Source organism: Gavialis gangeticus, unplaced genomic scaffold (assembly GCF_001723915.1).
Source record: "Gavialis gangeticus isolate Ggan-Ray unplaced genomic scaffold, GavGan_comp1, whole genome shotgun sequence".
Lineage (NCBI taxonomy): Eukaryota > Metazoa > Chordata > Crocodylia > Gavialidae > Gavialis > Gavialis gangeticus.
Genome location: NW_017729032.1, coordinates 12,855,275 through 12,874,372, shown reverse-complemented (window position 1 = coordinate 12,874,372; position 19,098 = coordinate 12,855,275). Strand labels below are relative to the sequence as shown.

The 19,098-nt window shown below is 46.3% G+C and overlaps 1 protein-coding gene across 1 annotated transcript in view; it reads left to right on the top strand.

The window, feature by feature from the left end:
• ME3 (malic enzyme 3) overlaps window positions 1-10,078 on the top strand; it is a 270,934-nt gene extending 260,856 nt beyond the window's left edge. The window contains exons 10-15 of the mRNA XM_019524700.1: window positions 1,219-1,332; window positions 2,042-2,147; window positions 2,746-2,888; window positions 3,679-3,852; window positions 4,477-4,575; window positions 9,457-10,078. Coding sequence (XP_019380245.1) covers window positions 1,219-1,332; window positions 2,042-2,147; window positions 2,746-2,888; window positions 3,679-3,852; window positions 4,477-4,575; window positions 9,457-9,618 — 798 coding nt within the window. The 3' untranslated portion in view covers window positions 9,619-10,078. The remainder of the gene's footprint in view (window positions 1-1,218; window positions 1,333-2,041; window positions 2,148-2,745; window positions 2,889-3,678; window positions 3,853-4,476; window positions 4,576-9,456) is intronic.
• The last annotated feature ends 9,020 nt before the right edge of the window (window positions 10,079-19,098 follow it).

Genomic DNA, 19,098 nt, shown 5'->3' with positions numbered 1-19,098 from the left:
GACTCCACAGTTGGGATCCAGCCCATGGGTCGTAGCTTGCCAGCCCCTGTCCTACAGTATTTTACTGAGCTGTGTGCAATGAGGCTGCACAAAAGTTGATGGAGGTCTGATGCAGCCTGTCGAATATTACAGACAACAATGCTGGAAGAAGCCTGGCTTTTCTGTTGAGGTCCAGCCTGAGTCCACAGGGATGGGGCTTACAGAACACCAAATTCTTCTTCATAAACTGAGCACTTTGGACCTGGACTCACAGGGTCAATAAATACAGAACTTCACAGCACCACTTTTCAGAGCACTGCATTTCATTTCAAGGCAGAAATCCTGTGCATCTCTGAGTGTGCCCAGTGCTAGGCACAAGAGGCAAGGGAGAGGAGAAGGAAAGGCAGGAGGTTAAGGCACTGGACTTGAACTGAGGAGGTCTGGGTTTGGTTCCTGGCTCTGCTACTGCCTTCCTGTGTGACTCCGGACAAGGTGCTTAACCCTTCAGTGGCCATCCACAAGATGGAGATGGTAGAACGTCCTGTCTCCAAACCTTTGTCACATGCATTCAGACTGTGATCTCATCAGAGCAGGAGTTGTCCTTCCCCAAGTGTATGTGCACTGCCTTGGTTTAGCCCATTTGTGCAACTGTAATAGCAATTGCAGCATAGTGTGTCAGGGACAGCTTGTTTGGTCATGCAGCAGTGGAAGAAAAAAGTGACTCTGCACCTCTCAGCATTTCAAATGCTTTGTTTCCAGTACTGCCCAAGTTGCTTTCTGCTGGCTTCATCCTGATGCCCCTTCAGTCCAGCTTCTGCTTACCTCCACTCCATTGGCATGGCAAGCATGAAGGTCTTGGGCAGCTCGTCCTGGTCATATCCTAGGCAGAGTACTCCATCTTCAACCCCTCTGACCAGTCCGCTATTTTGGACGCAGTCGGTCACCCCTCCTTGACAGGTTGCCTTCCCATCCCAGCAGTGCAGCACAGCTTGCCCACCTGAACACTTACTACTTGTATTGTGGTGGTGCCTTAGGAGTCTCAGTCACGGGCCAAGGCTCCATTGTGCTAAGCACTACCTAGGACACACGGATAGTCTTCTGCTCCAAAGACTTATGGTCTGCCTGTTTTTTTGAGAATGGGGCCTGGGGGAAGTAGTAACTTTTTAATATGTTTCCCTGAATGTTGCAGGTTGCTTGGAAAAACTAACCAGAGAGTTTCCATTTATGTCTGCTTTCCAGGCTGCGATGGGCATAGCTTATCTCATCATTATGGCCATGGAAAAGGAAGGCATTTCCCAAGAGGAAGCCATCAAAAAAATCTGGATGGTGGACTCCAAAGGCCTGATTGTCAAGGTAAGTCTACCCCGACTGCACTGCTCTGCTGGGAGAGCTCCAGTTATACCACATGTCAGCTCTAGTATGAAGGGGTAACTCACAGCAGGGAAAGCATATGGGGGCACAGGCAGCCCTGGTGTTCTTCTGTACCTTCTTACAGAAGCCAAAGGCAAATTTGATCTGGTGTGGATGCTGTTTCCAGGTTTGTCAGAATGATCTGGGGACAGCGCCAGGGACTTAGACAGGTAAGACAGAAGGACAACTCTGCTAGTGGAGCTTCCTACAGTAAGGGTTAAAGCTTGTTTGTATGCAAGACAGAGCTTTCTCACAGGACTTTCTTGAGACACTGGAGTGGATAGCCTCAGGAATTAGGAGCCCACTAGAGACTGCATCCATTCCCACTCCAAGTGTAAGGTGTCCTTCAACCTGCCTCCCCCAGCATAAACCTCAGGTAACATGCTCAGAAAAACTCCACACACCTCCCACAACATAACACTGTACTGCACGTGTCATTCTCCATGGGGAAGAGGATGGAAAACCAAACCGCGCCTGGGTGAGTTGAAGTCATACTGCTTACTTCATGGAAGACGCTTGGATGCTATAAAGATGAGCACTTCATAATAACAGGACACATGAAACATTGAAATTGTGGAAACACGGTTTACTAAACCATTGACCCAGACTTGTGTCATTTCCCATAAATGCATCTGCTCCTTTTCCCTCACAGGGGAGGAGTCACCTGAACCATGAGAAAGAAATGTTTGCTCAAGATCATCCCAACGTGAAAACACTAGAGGAGGTTGTGCAAAGAGTGAAGCCAACAGCTATTATAGGTAGAGTCACTTAAACACGGACACTTTCTCATCTGTGTATTTCTTACTTTCCCTTGCTTTCTACTAAGGGCTCCTTTACTGCCCCAGTCAAAAAACAACAGGTCTCCATTTTGCTCCTTTATTTCCAGCCCCCTTTCTGGAGGCTGCGGATCACAAGCATTATCCTTCCTTCTCCAAATACAGACATTGCTGCTCCTCAGTTGGGTAGGGATGGTACCGTTGGCTTTAGCAGATATGTGTCACCCCAAAGGAGGTGACCACAGCCCTAGTTAATCAATGGAGTAAAAGGCTGGTATCCATTCCCAGAGCCAGGTCTCCTGAAGAGTAAGCTCTGAGTACAATCACTAAGTCACCTCAGACAAATGCTCCGTTGGCCAGCTGGTGGGTCCCATACTGATCCCCTACCCAGTGAAAAGGAGGCCTTTATCCTGAGACTGTTTGAATGCAACAATGACGGGACTTATCTGTAGGCTTCTCCAAAGGTCCCACCTGTTCGCTCACGCTGTTCATTATACTGAGCGGTAACAACAGGTGAGACTTAAAGAGACTAGGACTCAGTCTGGGCATGAGTTAGGAGTTGACTGTTTCCTCTTTGCAGGTGTGGCAGCCATTGCAGGGGCTTTCACTGAACAGATTTTGAAGGACATGGCAGCTTTCAATGAGAGGCCCATCGTATTTGCCTTAAGCAACCCCACAAGTAAAGCAGAGTGCACAGCTGAGCAGTGCTACCGCCTCACAGAGGTATGTACACTACTGTGTCTCACTGTAGTTTGGCAGAATTGCCAGAAGATTGTGGCACACAGAAGAAGCCTGTCTGGGGCTGCAGTGCAGAGTTATGTTATGTCATGGCCGTAGAATTAATTAGTATCATAATTTATATTATAATCACTGAACTATATTTATGTTAGCTTTTGAAATGGGGTATCACTATCTTCTAGAAAGTTGTGGAGGAGTACCTGGAGTTAAAAAGCTTGCAAACCCGCAAGCTGTGGAGCTTTTGCAGTTGATCCTTCAAGAGCATCAGCAGGAAGGGTTCCTGATCCAGGGGAATACTGTCCTGTTCCCCCTCACAGGTCCATCTACAAAACCTTGCTTTGTGTATCTGCAAAACCATGGAGGGCTGAGCACAGGCCTCTTCCCAAGCTTTGCTACTGTAACTGGGATGGTCTTTTCTTGCCTTCCAAGATAAATTCACTAGTGACCAAGGCATTGAAATACTATGGCAAAAGGGACTTGATCTGTACTAAGATAAATAGGTCAGGGTGAGACCAAAGACCATGCTTTTTGTCTGGTACCCGGGCAAATGGAAACTAAATCCCTGAGGGTACTTTTCTGTAAGAACAAAGAGAGAATTGATCCTCTTGTTCTGGTGAGCAAACCTTCTGTCAGGCTAAAAGTTGGATCCTAATGATGAACTCTGAATTTGCCGTCCCAGTCACCAGACTTCTCTGAGATTCTCTCAGGTCATGAACAGTAGAATAAATTCTAAGTGGTGTTCCCCCAAGGTGTGTGTCTGTCTGTCTTCCAACAGGGCCGAGGTATATTTGCAAGTGGGAGTCCTTTCCCTAAAGTGACCCTGCCCAATGGACAGACCTTCTTCCCCGGCCAAGGAAACAATGCCTATGTGTTCCCGGGAGTGGCACTGGGAGTCATCGCCTGTGGGGTCCGGCATATCTCTGATGATCTCTTCCTCACCACTGCAGAGGTTACACACTTGAATTCAACCAGCACTTTTAAAACAAATTAAAACAGAGCTTCACTGTGATTTGTTGGTCTGCATGAGGCTAGTTAAAGGCTTCAGCCTAGGACAGGGTGCTAAACATGGATTTCACCTTTCACCTAAAAGTTAGGCTTTTAGAAAAATGGCTTTACCATAGCTGTACTATGGCCAAACAACAAGATTTGAATGCAGACCTCTCTTTTTTTCCCATTTTTTCTAACATGGTACATAGCCCACTATATTGTTTTTCCATTGTACTGGCTCAAACTTGTTATTTAGTTATGCGATTTGTATGCTGCCCATCCCAACAAAGGCTCAGGGCAGAAGCAGAACAACTTAAAAGGGCAACTAGAATAAATAAAACACAGTAACACAATGCAACAAAGTAAAGCAGAGCTTCACTGAACATCTCAGCCTAACTTTGGTTGCTGAATACTGAGATATGGAACATTTGACTTTTGAGTAGCTTTGTAATTCATTATAAGGATTTCTCCCAAATTTTTCAGCTGTTGAATTCTCAGATATGTGCTTCCTATCAAAGCCTTATGAGAGAAAATGGAGCGATTGCTTGAAAACATCCCCTCTGATTTATCTTCCCCCTCTCTGTAGTCTATTGCTGAAGAAGTCACAGAAGAGCACCTGGCTGAAGGGAGATTATATCCGCCCTTGAGTACCATCAGAGATGTGTCCTTCAAAATTGCTGTTAAGGTAAGAATTTATCAGAAATGTATTCTTCAAAATTGCTGTGAAGATCCCTTCCAGCCCTTCTTTTCTGTGATTCTACTCGCCACATTTCATGTGAAGTCTTGTAATGCAAGGGTACACTCTCAAACTTTGGCAATGATTTTTCTGTTGTTTTCACATTTGAAGTAAACCGATATTGGTGGATACTTCTCTAAATGTTAGATCCAAAAATGAAATAGTCCAGTGGGAACCTTTCCATGGACTGCAGTGGACCAATCAAAGTTACTAAATATGACTCAGTCCATGGTAAATTTAGCAGAGGAAAATTGCAAGACCTAGCAGTTAAACACACTTGCAGTTGTTCCTCATTAATGGATGAATCATAAATTAACCTCCCTCCCTTATAGAGTCCTTACCAGTTACAAAATATAGACATTGACATTCTATATGGAAGTGCTGAATTTAACACTAAGAAAATGAATTTTACATGCATTAAAGCTTAATCCTCTATTTTTCACGTCCCATGGTACATTCGGGTTTGGGCTGTGGCAGCCCAGGTCCTATAATAGAGAAAGCAGGAGTTGCACTGGCAAAAACCCTTTATTAATGCCTTTCAATTTTATAGCTAGCAACAAAGGGAAAAACCAGAGTAAAGGGAAACCTCTGCCAGACAAGAAGTCTGCTGGAGCATGCTAACGAGCGTACTCCAGCCAGCCCCCATACCTCATGTATTAGTGTCCCTATGCTTCAAAATGGCAGTGGGGCTATTTAACTAAAGATCATTTGATGAGCTTTAGTTCAAGTGCCCTTGCCACCATTTTGAAGTGCGGGGATGCTGATAGACAGGACGCTGCAGACGCTTTAATTAGAGCAGCTCTCAGAGCACTTGTAAAAATGCCCTAAGTTACCAGAAAGAGTGAGGACAAGGAAAAGCCATTCCTCTTGAACATTAATGTTTGTATGGGACTTGAGTAGAGTGGGTTCACTGTTAGGCACCTAATTGGTAGACCAGGCCATGGTCTAGCGGGTCTGAGTTTAGGCAGGGCAGGTAGGCACCTAAACACCCTTGAAGATCTGGCCTTTAACCTGTATTTAAGCCTTTAAACCAGTCTCATTGACACTGATAGAAGATGTAGGTGCTTAATCTTTCCAAAAGGTCACTGATTCAGATGTTTCAGCATGGTTTTAAATGTAGAAATATAGGTCCCCAAAATAAATCATTTGTTTTTGGTGGCTATAGTTTGGCTCCAGTAATTTAGCCCTTGGCCTCTTGCCTCCGTTTCACATGTCCTAAAGATGGCAACAATCATATTGAAGTTTCTTCACAGCCCTGGGAATCAGGTCATATTGGTTCAGTGTAATGCCCTAGGGCTCAGACAGAAGTTACATTTCTTGTGTGATTGGCCCCCTGAAAGTAACACATGTGCACGGCTGCAGAGCACTTTTTAAGTGGCTGATTGCGTGACAAATTAACCCTCCTCAAATGAGGGATCAGAAAAAGGTGCTTCAGTGCACCTTAGGGAATTTATGTTCCCTACGTTTAATCTGTGGCATGATTGGTACTGGGCTCATGAAGCCCAGCTCTGCCCCCCGAGGGTGTCTGCAGGAATAGAGGGGGAGTGAGCTGTGGGCTGGGTTTTGTCCAGCCTGAGCTGGCGGGGGAGTAGGCACATTGGGGCCTCCCTGCCTTGCAGCTTCCCCAGCATCTCCCTCCAGTTCAGGCTGAGCAAACCCAACCCACAGCTCACTCTCTCTTCCCCTTCCTCTGCCTTTTTTGCAGACAGCCAAGGAACTGGGAGGGGACAGGGCTAGGGGAGACAGGAAGCTCCTCAGCTGCAGGCAGGCTTCTCGGGCTCCTACAGGCAGGCTGAATCCCCCCACCAGACCCACCCATATCTGTTGGGTTTGAGGGGGGCACTCTAACTCATGGCACTGTATGTAAAACACGAGTTAGAGCAGGAGCCTGCACGTCTGTCAGGGCCCCTAGTGATTAGTAATAAGAGGTATATTGTGCAGTTTCCTGCACGAACAGGGGACTGGCCTTGATGGCCCAGCCAGTCCCTTCTAATATTATGTTCCTAGTAATAGGCTCCCTTTGCAAGCAAACTACACAACAGTGTCTCTTGCTTCTCCACCTAGAAGTGCTTTCTTATACACAGAAGTCTTATTTTGCATCTCCTCATCAGCATTTGAACACAACTCAGGCTAGAATTGTAGACTCTTAGAAAGGTGGGACTAGAAGGGACCTCGGAAGGTGACCTAGTCCCACCTGCTGCATCAGGCAGCGTCATCCCCAGTAAAACTATCCTAAACAAGTGTTTGTCTAAACCAGAGGTGGGCAAAGTCCAGCCCATGGACCAGATCTGGCCAGCAGTGAACTCCATTTCCCAGCAGCCCCTGACCCCATGGCTGGGGCCAGTTTCCATGGAGACCAGCCCTGGCAATGCTGGCAGGTAGCAGTAGCACCAGCCTCTTCCTGGTGGGGAAACTGAGCAGGAGCCGTGCTGCGGATGGGAGCAGGGCTGCCTCAGCTGCCACTACCTGTGCAGGGTGGGCAGTGGTGGTAGTGGCGCCACTGGGAGGGGTGGCCATAGTGGGCTATGGGGAATTTAGGGGTGGCTATAGTGCCCCCAAGCCCCTCTCCCCAGTGCCACCCATGCTGGCAGAGTGCACAGCAGGGCACAGAACTGCTCCAGAGCCCAGCTAGGATCTTGCAGCAGTGACAGCATGATCCAGAGCCAGGGCAGAGCCACGATCTACAGCCTGCATGCCCCAGGCAGGGATGTGCAGGCAGCAGATTGCAGCTCTGCCCCAGTTCCTTGCAACGGTCACACTGTGGTCCAGAGCCGAGCAGAGCTGCGATCTGCTGCCAGCACACCCCTGCCCAGGGCATGCAGGCTGCAGATCGTGTCTCTATGGCCCTGGATCACACTGTCACCACTGCAAGATCTCAGCTAGGTTCTGGAGCAGCAATGCCCTGCCAGCACTGCTGGGGCCAGTTTCCACAGAAACCCCAGCATTGCACTATCACAGCAGGGCTGCTTCTGGGGTCTCTACAGAAACTGGCCCCAGCCACGCAGGCAGGGGCTGCTGGGAACTGGAGTCCGGCCACTGGCCGGATCCACCATGTTGCCCACCCCTGGTCTAAACAGTTCTTAAGAATTGCCAAGGATGGAGGTTTCACAACCTTTCTAGGGAGGCCATTCCAGTACTTAACCACCCACATAGTGAGAGAGTTTTTCCAAATTTCCAACCTAAATTTTCCTTGCTGCAACTCAGGGCTATTATTTCTTGTCTTATCTCATTTGGTGACAGAAGATAGTCATCACCCTCCTCTTTATAACTGCCCTTCAAGTATTAGAAAACTGTCATCCAGTCCCCCCTCAGTCTTTGCTAGACTAAATCACCCCAGTTCATCCAACCTTTCCTCATAAGTCATGTTTCCAAGACTAGCAACTGAACTCTCTTATTTGTCCACATCTTCCTTGAGGTACAGTATCTAAGGTCTCCATGGGAAGTCTTAAAAGTGCTGAGGGGAGCAGAAGAATCAACAGTCCTTTTAAGACAGCTAACTCAGTGTGCTAGTGCTTTTCTGGCAGCAAGAGCACCCTCTGGGCTCATATTCAGCTTACAGGTCGCTAGTAACCCCCAGGTCCTTTTCTGCAGCATTGCAGCCTAGCCCCGGTCTGACTTTGTGCATGTGACTGCTCCATCCGAAGTGCAGGATGTTGCACTTTTCTTTACTGAATTCTATTTGTTTAATTTCATACCAATTCTCCAGTTTAGGAAGGTCAGCAGGAAAAAGGGGCAGATGAACTTCAGTGCTGACAAGTACAAAATAATGCACAGGGGGAAGAGTAGCCTCTACTATAGAGAGACAGTGCTGGGCTCTAAAGTAGCCATTACAACTCAGGAAAGATCTCCTAGCATCACTGTAGATATTCTCTAAGAACATCAGCTCCATGAGCACTGGCAACCAAAAAAAGCCAATAAAACACCAGGCACTATTAAGAAGGGAATTGAAAACAAAATAGAAAGCATCATTATGCCACTGGGTCAATCCATGGTGCACCCATGTCTTGTAGAGTGCATGAAGTTCTGGTCTCCACATCTCAAAAAGGATGTAATAAAACTAGAAAGGTACAGACGTTGGCAACAAAGGTGATCGGGGCAAGGAGCAGTTGCCACATCAGGAATTACTGGAAAGGATACGATTCTTCAGTTTGGAAAGGAGAAGGCTAAGGTGGGGATATGATAGAGGTCTATATACTCGTGAAGGGTGTGGACAATGTGAAGAGGGAACTGTTATGCATCCAGTCCCAGAATACAAGAATTAGGGGGCACCCTCTGAAATAGTGGAACACAGGTTTAAAATAAACAAGAGGAAGTACTTTTTTACAGAGCATCTAATTAACCTGTGCAACACATTGCCACAGAGGTTGTAGGGACAGATAGTATAACCGGGTTCAAACAGGGATTAGACAACTCACAAAGAACAGGTCTACTGAGAACTATTAAATTGAATAGTAGGGATTTGTCCTCTGACATCCCTAAACCAATGATAGTTGATTCCAGGGAAAGTATGATGTGGGATGGATAACTCCAGACATGCCCTGTTCATATACTCTGCCTTTAAACCATCTACTACTGCCATTGTCAGAGACAAAATACTGCACTAGATGGACCAGTGGTCTGACCCAGTAAACAGTTCTTAGGTGCTTATGTGAATCCTAATAGGATCCTCCAGAGTGTCAGCAGCTGTACACATTGGTGCCATTTGCAAATTATCTCCCTTGTCCATCATTCCACGTGGTAAAAAGTATTGGGGTTCAGCTGTACAATGTGTAAAAATAAATCTGCCATGCTCTTTTGACCTGATCTAATGTTTTGCTTCTTTCTGTGTAGATTGTTGACTACGCCTACAAACATAATCTTGCTTCTTGGTACCCAGAACCCGAAGACAAGGAAGCCTTTGTCAGGAACCTGATCTACAGCCCAGATTATGAATCATTTGTCATTGATAACTACAGATGGCCCCAAGATGCCATGCAGATTCAAGCTGTGTAGTTTCTAGTAAACTCTGAGCCGTAACTGCCCATGGTTCTTTCTAGCCTAGTGTTATAAATGAATATTGAAGCTTGCAAAATCTTAACCTGTAAATTGATTCAAGCACTTTCTTACTCCAGCTGCCTTTTTCCTTTGTGAACACCTGAATAGGGAAAAGCAGAGTCAACAGAAGGTTCTCAGTACTCCAGTGGCAGGGACATAACATGCCCATGCCTTACTCCTATAGATCGTGCAGTGCCAATTTCCCATTGATTTAAAGCACTCCTTCACCTCAAGTGAACAGCAGTTTCCTCTCCACAGCATTTTGCTTTTGGACAGAAACAAATAGTAGATGATATATTCTAGAATAGCAAGGATACAGTGAAACATAATGCCTCAGGAACTGGATGGGGTCCTTTCTTCCCCAAAGAGGTTTGATTGCTCCAACCTATGTAGTTGTTCACTGATTTCTACTTAAAAAAGAAACAAATAATTGCCTAATGCACCATAGTTTCACTCTCATTTTGAAGCACTGTTTGCCTGTCAGTTACTGACATGTAAGTCAGGAAGGAGTATTTGCAGTGAAGCCATTTGAGTCCTGCAGTGGAAGTCCGTTCCAAAAAGCCCAGTTTGATGGTTTACTTTAATAACCAGTGGGCTCATCTACATGTGCATATTAATGCAAAGCAATAAACTCCAGAGCACATTGTTCTGGAGTTCATTGCTCCAGGCATGCTGTTTGCACATGCACCCAAGATCACAGCACGTTGAGCCAGGTCAGAGAAGCCCTGGCTAGCAAGGGACCCCAGGGAGTCAGCCTACCAGTCCAGGGTTGCTCCCCATGGCTCCCTCATGCCCCAGCCAGCCAGGGCAGCATCTACATGTGCACTGCAGCACAGTAAAAAACTCTGCAGCAGGATAGTACTTGTATTTAAAACTACTATCCTGATGTGGAGCAAATTGGTTTACTCCAGCCTAATAGGGGTTCACATGTAGATGCACGATGTTTACTGCGCAGCGAATTAGTCTTCTGCACAGTACACATCTTGTGTAGATGTGTCCACTCCATGCTAACTAGTGAGGAGTATCCCTCTGCTGTTTTGTTTTCCAACCAGAATTTTACCAAAAGGGAATGTTACTGGCAAAACTTGAAAATTTTATTTTTAAGAGTGAGAACTTGACAACATAAATTTGCTGTTTATTTATAGCCTTGTTCCATTAGTCCATAGGAGCAAGTGGCTGTAAACTACATCCCTACGGTCAGAAAGGCAACTACTTCTGTATGTGTGTTCAAATTTCAGCATGTTCTCCTTACCCAGGTATGAATATGGCCAACAAAGCTCTCAGGGAATATCGATAAGCTTTTTTGCCCACTTACCTTAAAGCACCACCCAAAGCATCATGTGCAATAAGTCATATTTATGCTCCTGTTTAAATATAGGCTTTACATCTACAACTTCTGGCTCACCAGATGTGACTGCCAGTCCAAAGAGATGAACAGCTGGCTATTTCTAGACTAAGCTTTAACACATTAAAAGGCAAAATAGGCAAAATAGATCTATTTTAAAATTCTACGAATTCCAGCAAAAGTCTTTGGATTTTGTCTGGCTGCAAACTGGCTCATCACAAACCTAAGTTATTCTGGACAGTACCACAGGCCAGGAATACTGAGGCATGGGACTTACATTAGCCAGGTAGAAGACATGAGACACGTGGCATCCCCACTGGTGTCTCAGCAGCCTGAACTCCTGAATTGAACTGTCTTTGAAAACTCTCTTTTCTGATTGGTTGGGGGGGGCAGAGGGAGAGGTGGTACCTGAACGTACCAGGTGACACGATTGCACCCCATGCAGCCCATTGGCGAATAGAAAGTTTCCTTTGAATTCAATTAATAAGCAAAGCAACAGGAGACTGAAGTGCTCCTCAGACAGCAAGTATGTCTCCAGCCTTCTGGGATGTCATTATCCTTATTCTCCCGTCCAGTTATAAGGTGTTACACTGACAAGCTAATCTCAGTAGTAGTCTGCTTTGCCATGTACAGGTCCAACAGATCCTGTTCAGTGGCGTTGCACTCTATGTAAAACCTCTGTAAAACCTCTGAGCATTGTAACAAAATTCTTTTGTGAAGACTTCAGACAAGATGAATGTGCAGACCATTTTATTTCAGATCATTAACAAATATACAACAAATCTTGACTTGACGTTATAGACAGCATTTTTGTAATGTGGCAACAGCTCTCTGTACTGTTTGTGGACTTTGTATAAGTCATTAAAGCTTAGTTGAAACATGCAAGGCTGCAGCAAGTTCTTTCAGTTTAAGAATCACTGACACCAAAAGTTTTCTTAATGGGTATTTTCAATTCACGGCTACTCCCTCGGCAGCTGGAACCAGCTGAACGTGAAGACTGGTGTGGTAGTGTATGCTCTCGCGGAACCCAAATCAGCAAGGGGGGAACCACAGACTCATTGGGTGCCTATACATGTGCGCCGACACGTTCTGATTAGACTTGATTAACTGAGCAGGTAGGAGCAGACTCAATTAATTGAGTCTACTGGATCATTCTAATTAGAACACTCCAGCCTGCTGCCATGTCTCGTGTATTCAGCATCCTGCATTTCAAAATGGTGACAGGGGCTCATTAACTAAAGCTCATCAAACGAGCTTTAGTTAAAGCACCCCTACAGCCATTTTCAAATACTGGACACTGAATACACTAGACGCTGCAGTATTTTAATTAGAGCATCTCCGGAACATTGGTGCTTCCTTTTTCCTCCTCTCTGCTTCCTTTCTTGGAGAAGATTCCCCTAATACAGCAGTTGTCAACCAGGGGTATGCAGAAACGTGCTGGGGGTATGCACGGGCAGGTGGGGACAGAGCGCTGCCACCCACCACCCCGTGCCACTGCCTCCCAGGAGCAGGGCTGGTGGGGGCGAGGTGCATAGGCACTGCACAGGCACAGCGAGCCGCACAAGCTCTGCCCAGCTGACTGCGGGGGAGAGCTCATACGTGGAGGCCACCACCGCCATCTACCACCCCATGCACATGCCAGCACCATCCACCACTGCTGCCACCCACTGCCCCACAATGCCACGTGCAAGCTCTCCCCCCACGCACCCTGCTCCACATCTGGCTGCCACCACCTCCCTCCCCACTCCCGCTTCATGTCTGGCCATGCCACCAGAAGGGATACACTCCTTAAAAAAGGTTAAAAACCCCTGCCCTAACATATTCACAGAGCAGAGCATGAACAACGGACGCATAAAAAGGAGGTGTGTTATTTTTTGCCATTTTAATTTTTCACCCTCTATTCTCCAAGTAAAAAAAAAAGAACCATGAGCCTTCAAGAAAATCCAGCTGCTCTCTTGATGGAGAATGAAACAGACTAAGTGAAACTTGTGCCATGCTTGCTAAAAGCAGCTAGAGGCCCTATTGCTGAGGACAAGTCAAAAGGGATTCTGCAAGTTAAAGTGACCAGTGCTTGTAAGGCCTTGTTCAGGCTTGTCTCCCAGAAGTGCTGCCATGAACCAGAACCCTACCACTCCTCCTTTCAGCACTTGCCCATCACACAAAAAAGGTAACAGAGCCACCTGAGAGCAGCCCGGAGCCTGTGTCAAAAAGCATCTATGAGACAGGGAGCCAAAGAGGAGCTCTGGGACTGCACTCGGCCACTCAAAGACAACTGTACGGGATGGTTTTCGAGCATTGGGCCACACACATCAGGTGTGAGTGGGGGAGACATGCCTCACAGTGGCCCTTCAAGGCATGACCAAGAGTGATGTGGACTGGCCCAAAGAGACCCTTTTAAAATCTACCTTGCATAACCATAGTAGAACTTGAGGGCTTGGTCTCTCTAGGACACCATTTCTCCACTCATCTGGGGCATTGCTGGTCCTGCAGTAGATAGCTGGAGCATCTCTGCAACCGCAGGCAGCTATGGGCTGTTGTTCTGCACATCCCTGGCTAGTTCACAATGACTCAGAAAGGTAAGGAGTCAAACCCTACAAAGAATCCAGGTTGGACCGTATTATCCCAACTAAGGAATGGTTTGGCTGCGTACTGTCCAAAGCCAGAGGTGAATCACTGAAGATATTTAAGCTACTACCAGATTCTCCCTTAGCAGGTATGGAATTTCAATGTCAGGATTCCTAAAATCAAAAACCAAAGTCAGACCTTTCTAAGGCAGGTCCAGCACAAGGATGCAACGTCAGAGAAAAACCTGTTTTATCTGGAGTCAGACATGCACAACCAGCAAATTCTGCAAGTTTACATGAGCTGGACCAGTATAGTGCTTTGCAAAAAACAAAACCCCAAAGAGTAAAATAAGGTCCCACATAAGCTATAAAAACCAGTCATGTAATATTCTACTGACCAGCCACTGAGGGACAGTACTACAAATCAATGTCCATGTGTTAATGTTTTGCTACAAAGAGGAGTGACGTCAAAGGTAAATCAAATCCATGTACTGTAGTGCTCTGATATGGCCCGTACTAGAAGAGGATACCATTTTGGGAGTGGGGTTGTGTTTTATTACCTTTTCTGAAAGATGTGGACCTTCCAGTCTTCGATCTAAGAATAAGCAACAGACCATGAATATCAATTTTTTACAAATGAAGCACTCGCGAATGACTTGTTCACATCTCTGTTGACTGCAGAGAAGTAGAAGGCATGTGTGTGAATACACAGGAGAAGATAATGCCCCAGCACACAAAGAGGGGGGTTGAGACTAAGTAAATAATTGCTGCAACCTCCAATGGAAAGAACCAGAGTCCAAAAGAGCTAGTCATGGGACTCTCAAGCAGCCACAGCCCTTTTCTTCTTCCATTAGGTGTTGTCACGGAAAGACCCAAAGCCCTGAAAAAGGGGGGAAAAAGGGCTCAAGCCCAGACGGTTCCTGCAGTTACAGGAGCTGTCCATCAGCATCCAGCTGCAGGCTTCACCCTTTGCTACTCACAACCGACAGTCTGCTCCTTCACAGCCCCACAGCTACATTCAAGACTGCGAGGGATGCTGGTACCACAGTGACAGGCACAATATGGAAGACAGCACTGTACTGACTCACATACCACAGGGACCTCCCCTCCGAAATTGGGGTGTGTCCCTTAAGCGAGCAGGTGATCCTTCTTCACTGGAATAGAAGCACGGTGCCTACATGTGTCTACTGGCTGCTGAGCTGGCTGCCGCTTCACCCTGGCCCCCGCAAGGAGAAAGGGTAACCCTCTCGCGGCAGCAGCTCTTGTCTGAGCACTGTAGCTTTGTGCATGAAGCAGCAATTGAGCTGGCTCTGGGCAAGGGAGCTGCTGCATACAGTAGCTTGATGAAACTTTGTGGTATAGAAATGATGATTTGCAAACATTTCCATTAAGAGCTATTTACAGTAAGGAAATAACAGTCTTGCTACTGCTCATCCAGAGGTCTGAGGTCTCACTTTGTTGCTGTCCTGCCACATGAGAAAGTTGTTGCTACTTCTCCCACTCTGCACACTATATCTCAAGAAAGGAGTGGGCACAGAGGAAAGCATCTCATTGTTAGCAGTCTCAGAAATATGACTTATGAGGAAAAGTACTTGGGTGAACTTGGGTGATTTAGCCTAGCTAAGACTGAGAGGGGGAAGATGTCAGAGATGTTTTCACTCTATTTTCCCTCATATCACTTTGACAGGAAGCATGCAGCTGAGAATGCAATTACTGAAAAATTTGGAAGAACTCCTTATAATGAATTGCAAAGCTGTGCAAAAGTCAAATGTTCCACAGCTCATTATTCAGCAAACAAAACCAGGCTGAAATGCTGTTTAGCAAGTCACTGCTTTGTTTTGTTTTATTCTGTTATTTTGTTTTATTTATTCCAGTTGATCTTTTAAGTTGCTACAAGATGGCCTGAGCCACTGTAAATTGTAAATATTTCAACATTGGGCCATCTCAACAAAGAACATCTTACACTTGTTGGGGCTGATGAATTGGGTGTTAAAAGTCCAGGTCCTTGGTGCAAACTATTTGTTAGCATTACAGTTTGGGCACGCTCACCTTTCTTTCAACATAAAGGAAAACCATCCTAGCTCACAAAAGCTAGGTGTTAGCTGGTGCATTATTACCCACCCTCTTCATCTGATCCGTTGCAGTGAGTGCCTGGAAGAGGTGAAGAGAAGAGCGTAGTGGCATCTCTGGAATCCTAAAATATTGTTGATTGCCACAGAAATGTGTATAATAATAAGTACTTTTCTATGGGAATCCTCTGTACCACGACAAAGCAACTTTCCAGTGTTACAGAATAGTGGAAAGCTCTCATGCAGTATGAAAGTTGCTTTCTGAATAAGAGACATTGATTTATATTAATGGTAGACTTGTGTGGGCCCAACCAAAGATAACCACTGACAAGGGAGGATGATCTTGTAGGAAAAGCAGGATTTGGGGTTGAGCTCCTGACCTTTCACTGGTTGTGTGTGCAACCTTAGGCAAAGCACTTTCTCTCCATTTCTCAATTCCCCACTGAAATTCACTTAAGGTGCTCAAATCCTGGAACAGTAAATAACGAGAGAGGTAAATTATATTGCAGCAGTGGCACTGATACATAAGAGCAGGGCTGGGCAATCACACTACCAGCTAATGTGTGTGTCTTTCCCCAAGCCAGAGCTGCCCAATTTGGGCAGGGACCACATGCCCCTTGGGCCACACTACCAGGGGCTGCATTAGCAGCAGCCACACCAGCAGTGGCCAATTGCTTTAGGATATGCATCCACCCCATTGCACCCCCTTCCCTGCTGAAACTTCATGTTCCTCTGCTGCTTCTCCCCAAAGCCCTGCTACACTGAGCAGCCCCGCTTGCACAGTGTGTGTGGGTGGGTGGGTGTGTGTCCTGCTGCTGCTCCCCATGCCTTCTGTTAAGCTGAGTGCCCAGATACCCCACCACTGCACTGCACACAGGGCCCTTCCTGCTGCACCATGTACCAACTCACCCTTAGTTCCCCATCCAGGTCCAAAGTTAGAGCTCCCTGCCTTCTCAAAATTACAGGCCAGGAGCTCAATAGTCACCTCCAGTTGGGGGAGGTGTCTTAGTCCCTACATAATAGCAGCCATGAGAATGGGGGGAGGAAAACTTCCAGCAGGCCTTGCAGCTGCACACTGCTCACCCGGCTTGGTACAATGCTTGGCACCCTGCCTTCTACCATGCTGCTCCTGCTAAAACTATTTCTTTCTCATTACCCACCAGATCACCAGCAACTGGATAGATGCAGCGTATCTGCTGATGGCCCCCTGCCACTCCTGGGCACCCACCTGAGTCCCCAGTTCTTCTGCTGGACCCTGGCCCTAACCACCCGCCACCCTCACACATAGCATCTGCCGAATTGGCTGAGCTGCCAGAAGCCCGCACTGTGTGGCACTTGCCTTTTGGCAGAGTCTGTAGCTAAATTAGTGTAAAAATAGTGTAGAGGTTAGTCCTACATCTCATAGATGAGTTACAAAATAAAAGCTCTGACTGCTCAGGATTGGCAAGCTTTTCTAGTCCTTGTGGGAGGGCAGGCTCTTTCCACAGCCCTCATCTGGCTTCATGTTCAAATGACCTCCAACCCACATCAAGTGGATATGGCAGTCTTCTCTTTCTGCCGTCAAAGGCTTCTCCCAGGAAGGTGCTCCAGGAGTGCAAAATAGGATTCACATATGCATAGCCATTTCTATAGTGATGTAGTACCTGTGAGCCTTACAGCTGCTCTTGTTTAACAAGTCTCTTTGTGTTCACTACCTATTGATTTCTAAGTGAAATCTTGATTGCTTCCCTGAACACTATGCCATATCCCTGGAGAGCTCTTTGGAGAGGGATGTAATACAAGGATGCGTGAGGAAGACCCTCCTGTACTTATCACGACGTCTCACTGAGTAATGGCCAGTCCAGTTCACATTTAGGGGCATTGGTCTTGCAGGTAGCCAGAATGACAAATGAAAATGGGACTTTTCAGAGTTCCAGCGAAACAGGGAGAGAAGTGGGAAACCTGCAACTCACTTTTGAATGTTCGTTGATCATTTTCTCAGCAGCACTTCCATTATTTTCTGTCAGTCTCAGGGAATATTAGCCTGAACAACTAAGCCGGCACCTTCTGATGGCCAGACCTGTCTTATCACTTGAGCCTGTCTTAGTGTTGTCCAGCTACAGTAATGCAAAATGCTGTAAGCGTTTAAGCCCTCTACATTTAAATATTCAGTGAGGTGGCATTTGTATAGGTGTTTTGAGCAGATGCTCTATGGCTGGCAAGAACGGGGTAATTGCAGGCCCTTCCTCTTGCCCATTTAAGATTCACTTGTATTGTGAGGCCAACAGAGCAATGTCCATCAGTACTGGCTGCCTTGCACTGAGCTTACCACTCTGAATAGACATGACACATGGAAGGGTGAGGCGCTATCCCTGTTGGAGAGATGGGAACTGTGGCACAGGAAGAATACGGCTATGTAAATGTTCAGTAATCATATTTGCTCAGAGTTTTCCAAGGGAAGAAAAAAGGGAAGGGCAATGTCTTTGTGCCCCTCCTTGCTGTGCAAATAGACACATAAACCTTGGGGAAAATGTAGCTAAAACAGTAACTGAACTGTTTGCTTTCTGTTCAAGCAGATGATCAGCAGGAATTGTGAAACCTAAACCAAAGCAGCAGGCTGATAAAATGTCTTGACCCTTTAGATGTCTCCATTTCCTTCTCTATTAGTAATTAAAGTGTGCCCTTGAGTCCAAGTCTGCCTGACCTACTGGTATTATCATTTGCTGCACTGAATCACTGATTTTGGTGAAAGGTGAATGTCAATGAAACAAAGTTTGTACTGGGACTTTTGAGTGGCAGCAGCAGGTTGGTGTAGACGTACAGTCGACATCTCTGTCATCATTTACGGGGTCCCCCTCACTGTTCCAGGATTTGAGCACCTCCCTGTTTTGAACCTTAGTTGGAACTGAGAACCAGAGAGGGAACGTGCTTTGCCTAAGGTTGTACAGGCAACCGATGAGAGGTCAGGAACCCAACTCTAAATCCTCCTTCATTTCTTTTCCTGCAGATCATCATTCCTTATCAACAGTTGTCTTTGATCTGCCCATGCATGTCTACAATGAATAAAAATGAGCATTTAGGAAAGCAACTCTCCTACTGCATAGAGCTGAGATGTGTGAACTATTCTAAAACCCTGGGAAGTTGCTTTGTCTGTTGCTGTAGAAAGGAATCCCATAGAGAAGTATTTACTTGTTATTTCACACATTTCTGTGGCAATCATCACAGTGTCTGGGGCATTTAAATATATGTAGCATCCCAGAAGCACTGCTACACTCTTCTCTCCTCCACTCCCAGCCACTTGCAAGAAACAGATGAAGAGGGTGGGTGCTAGATAATGCCCCAGGTAACACAGAGCTTTTGCAAACCAAAATGGTTTGCCTTTTAGCTAAAAAATAAGACGAGCGTGCTCGAACTGCAGAGCTAAGAAGCAGTTTGCACCAAGGACCCCAACTGTTAGCACACAAATCATCAGCCACAACAG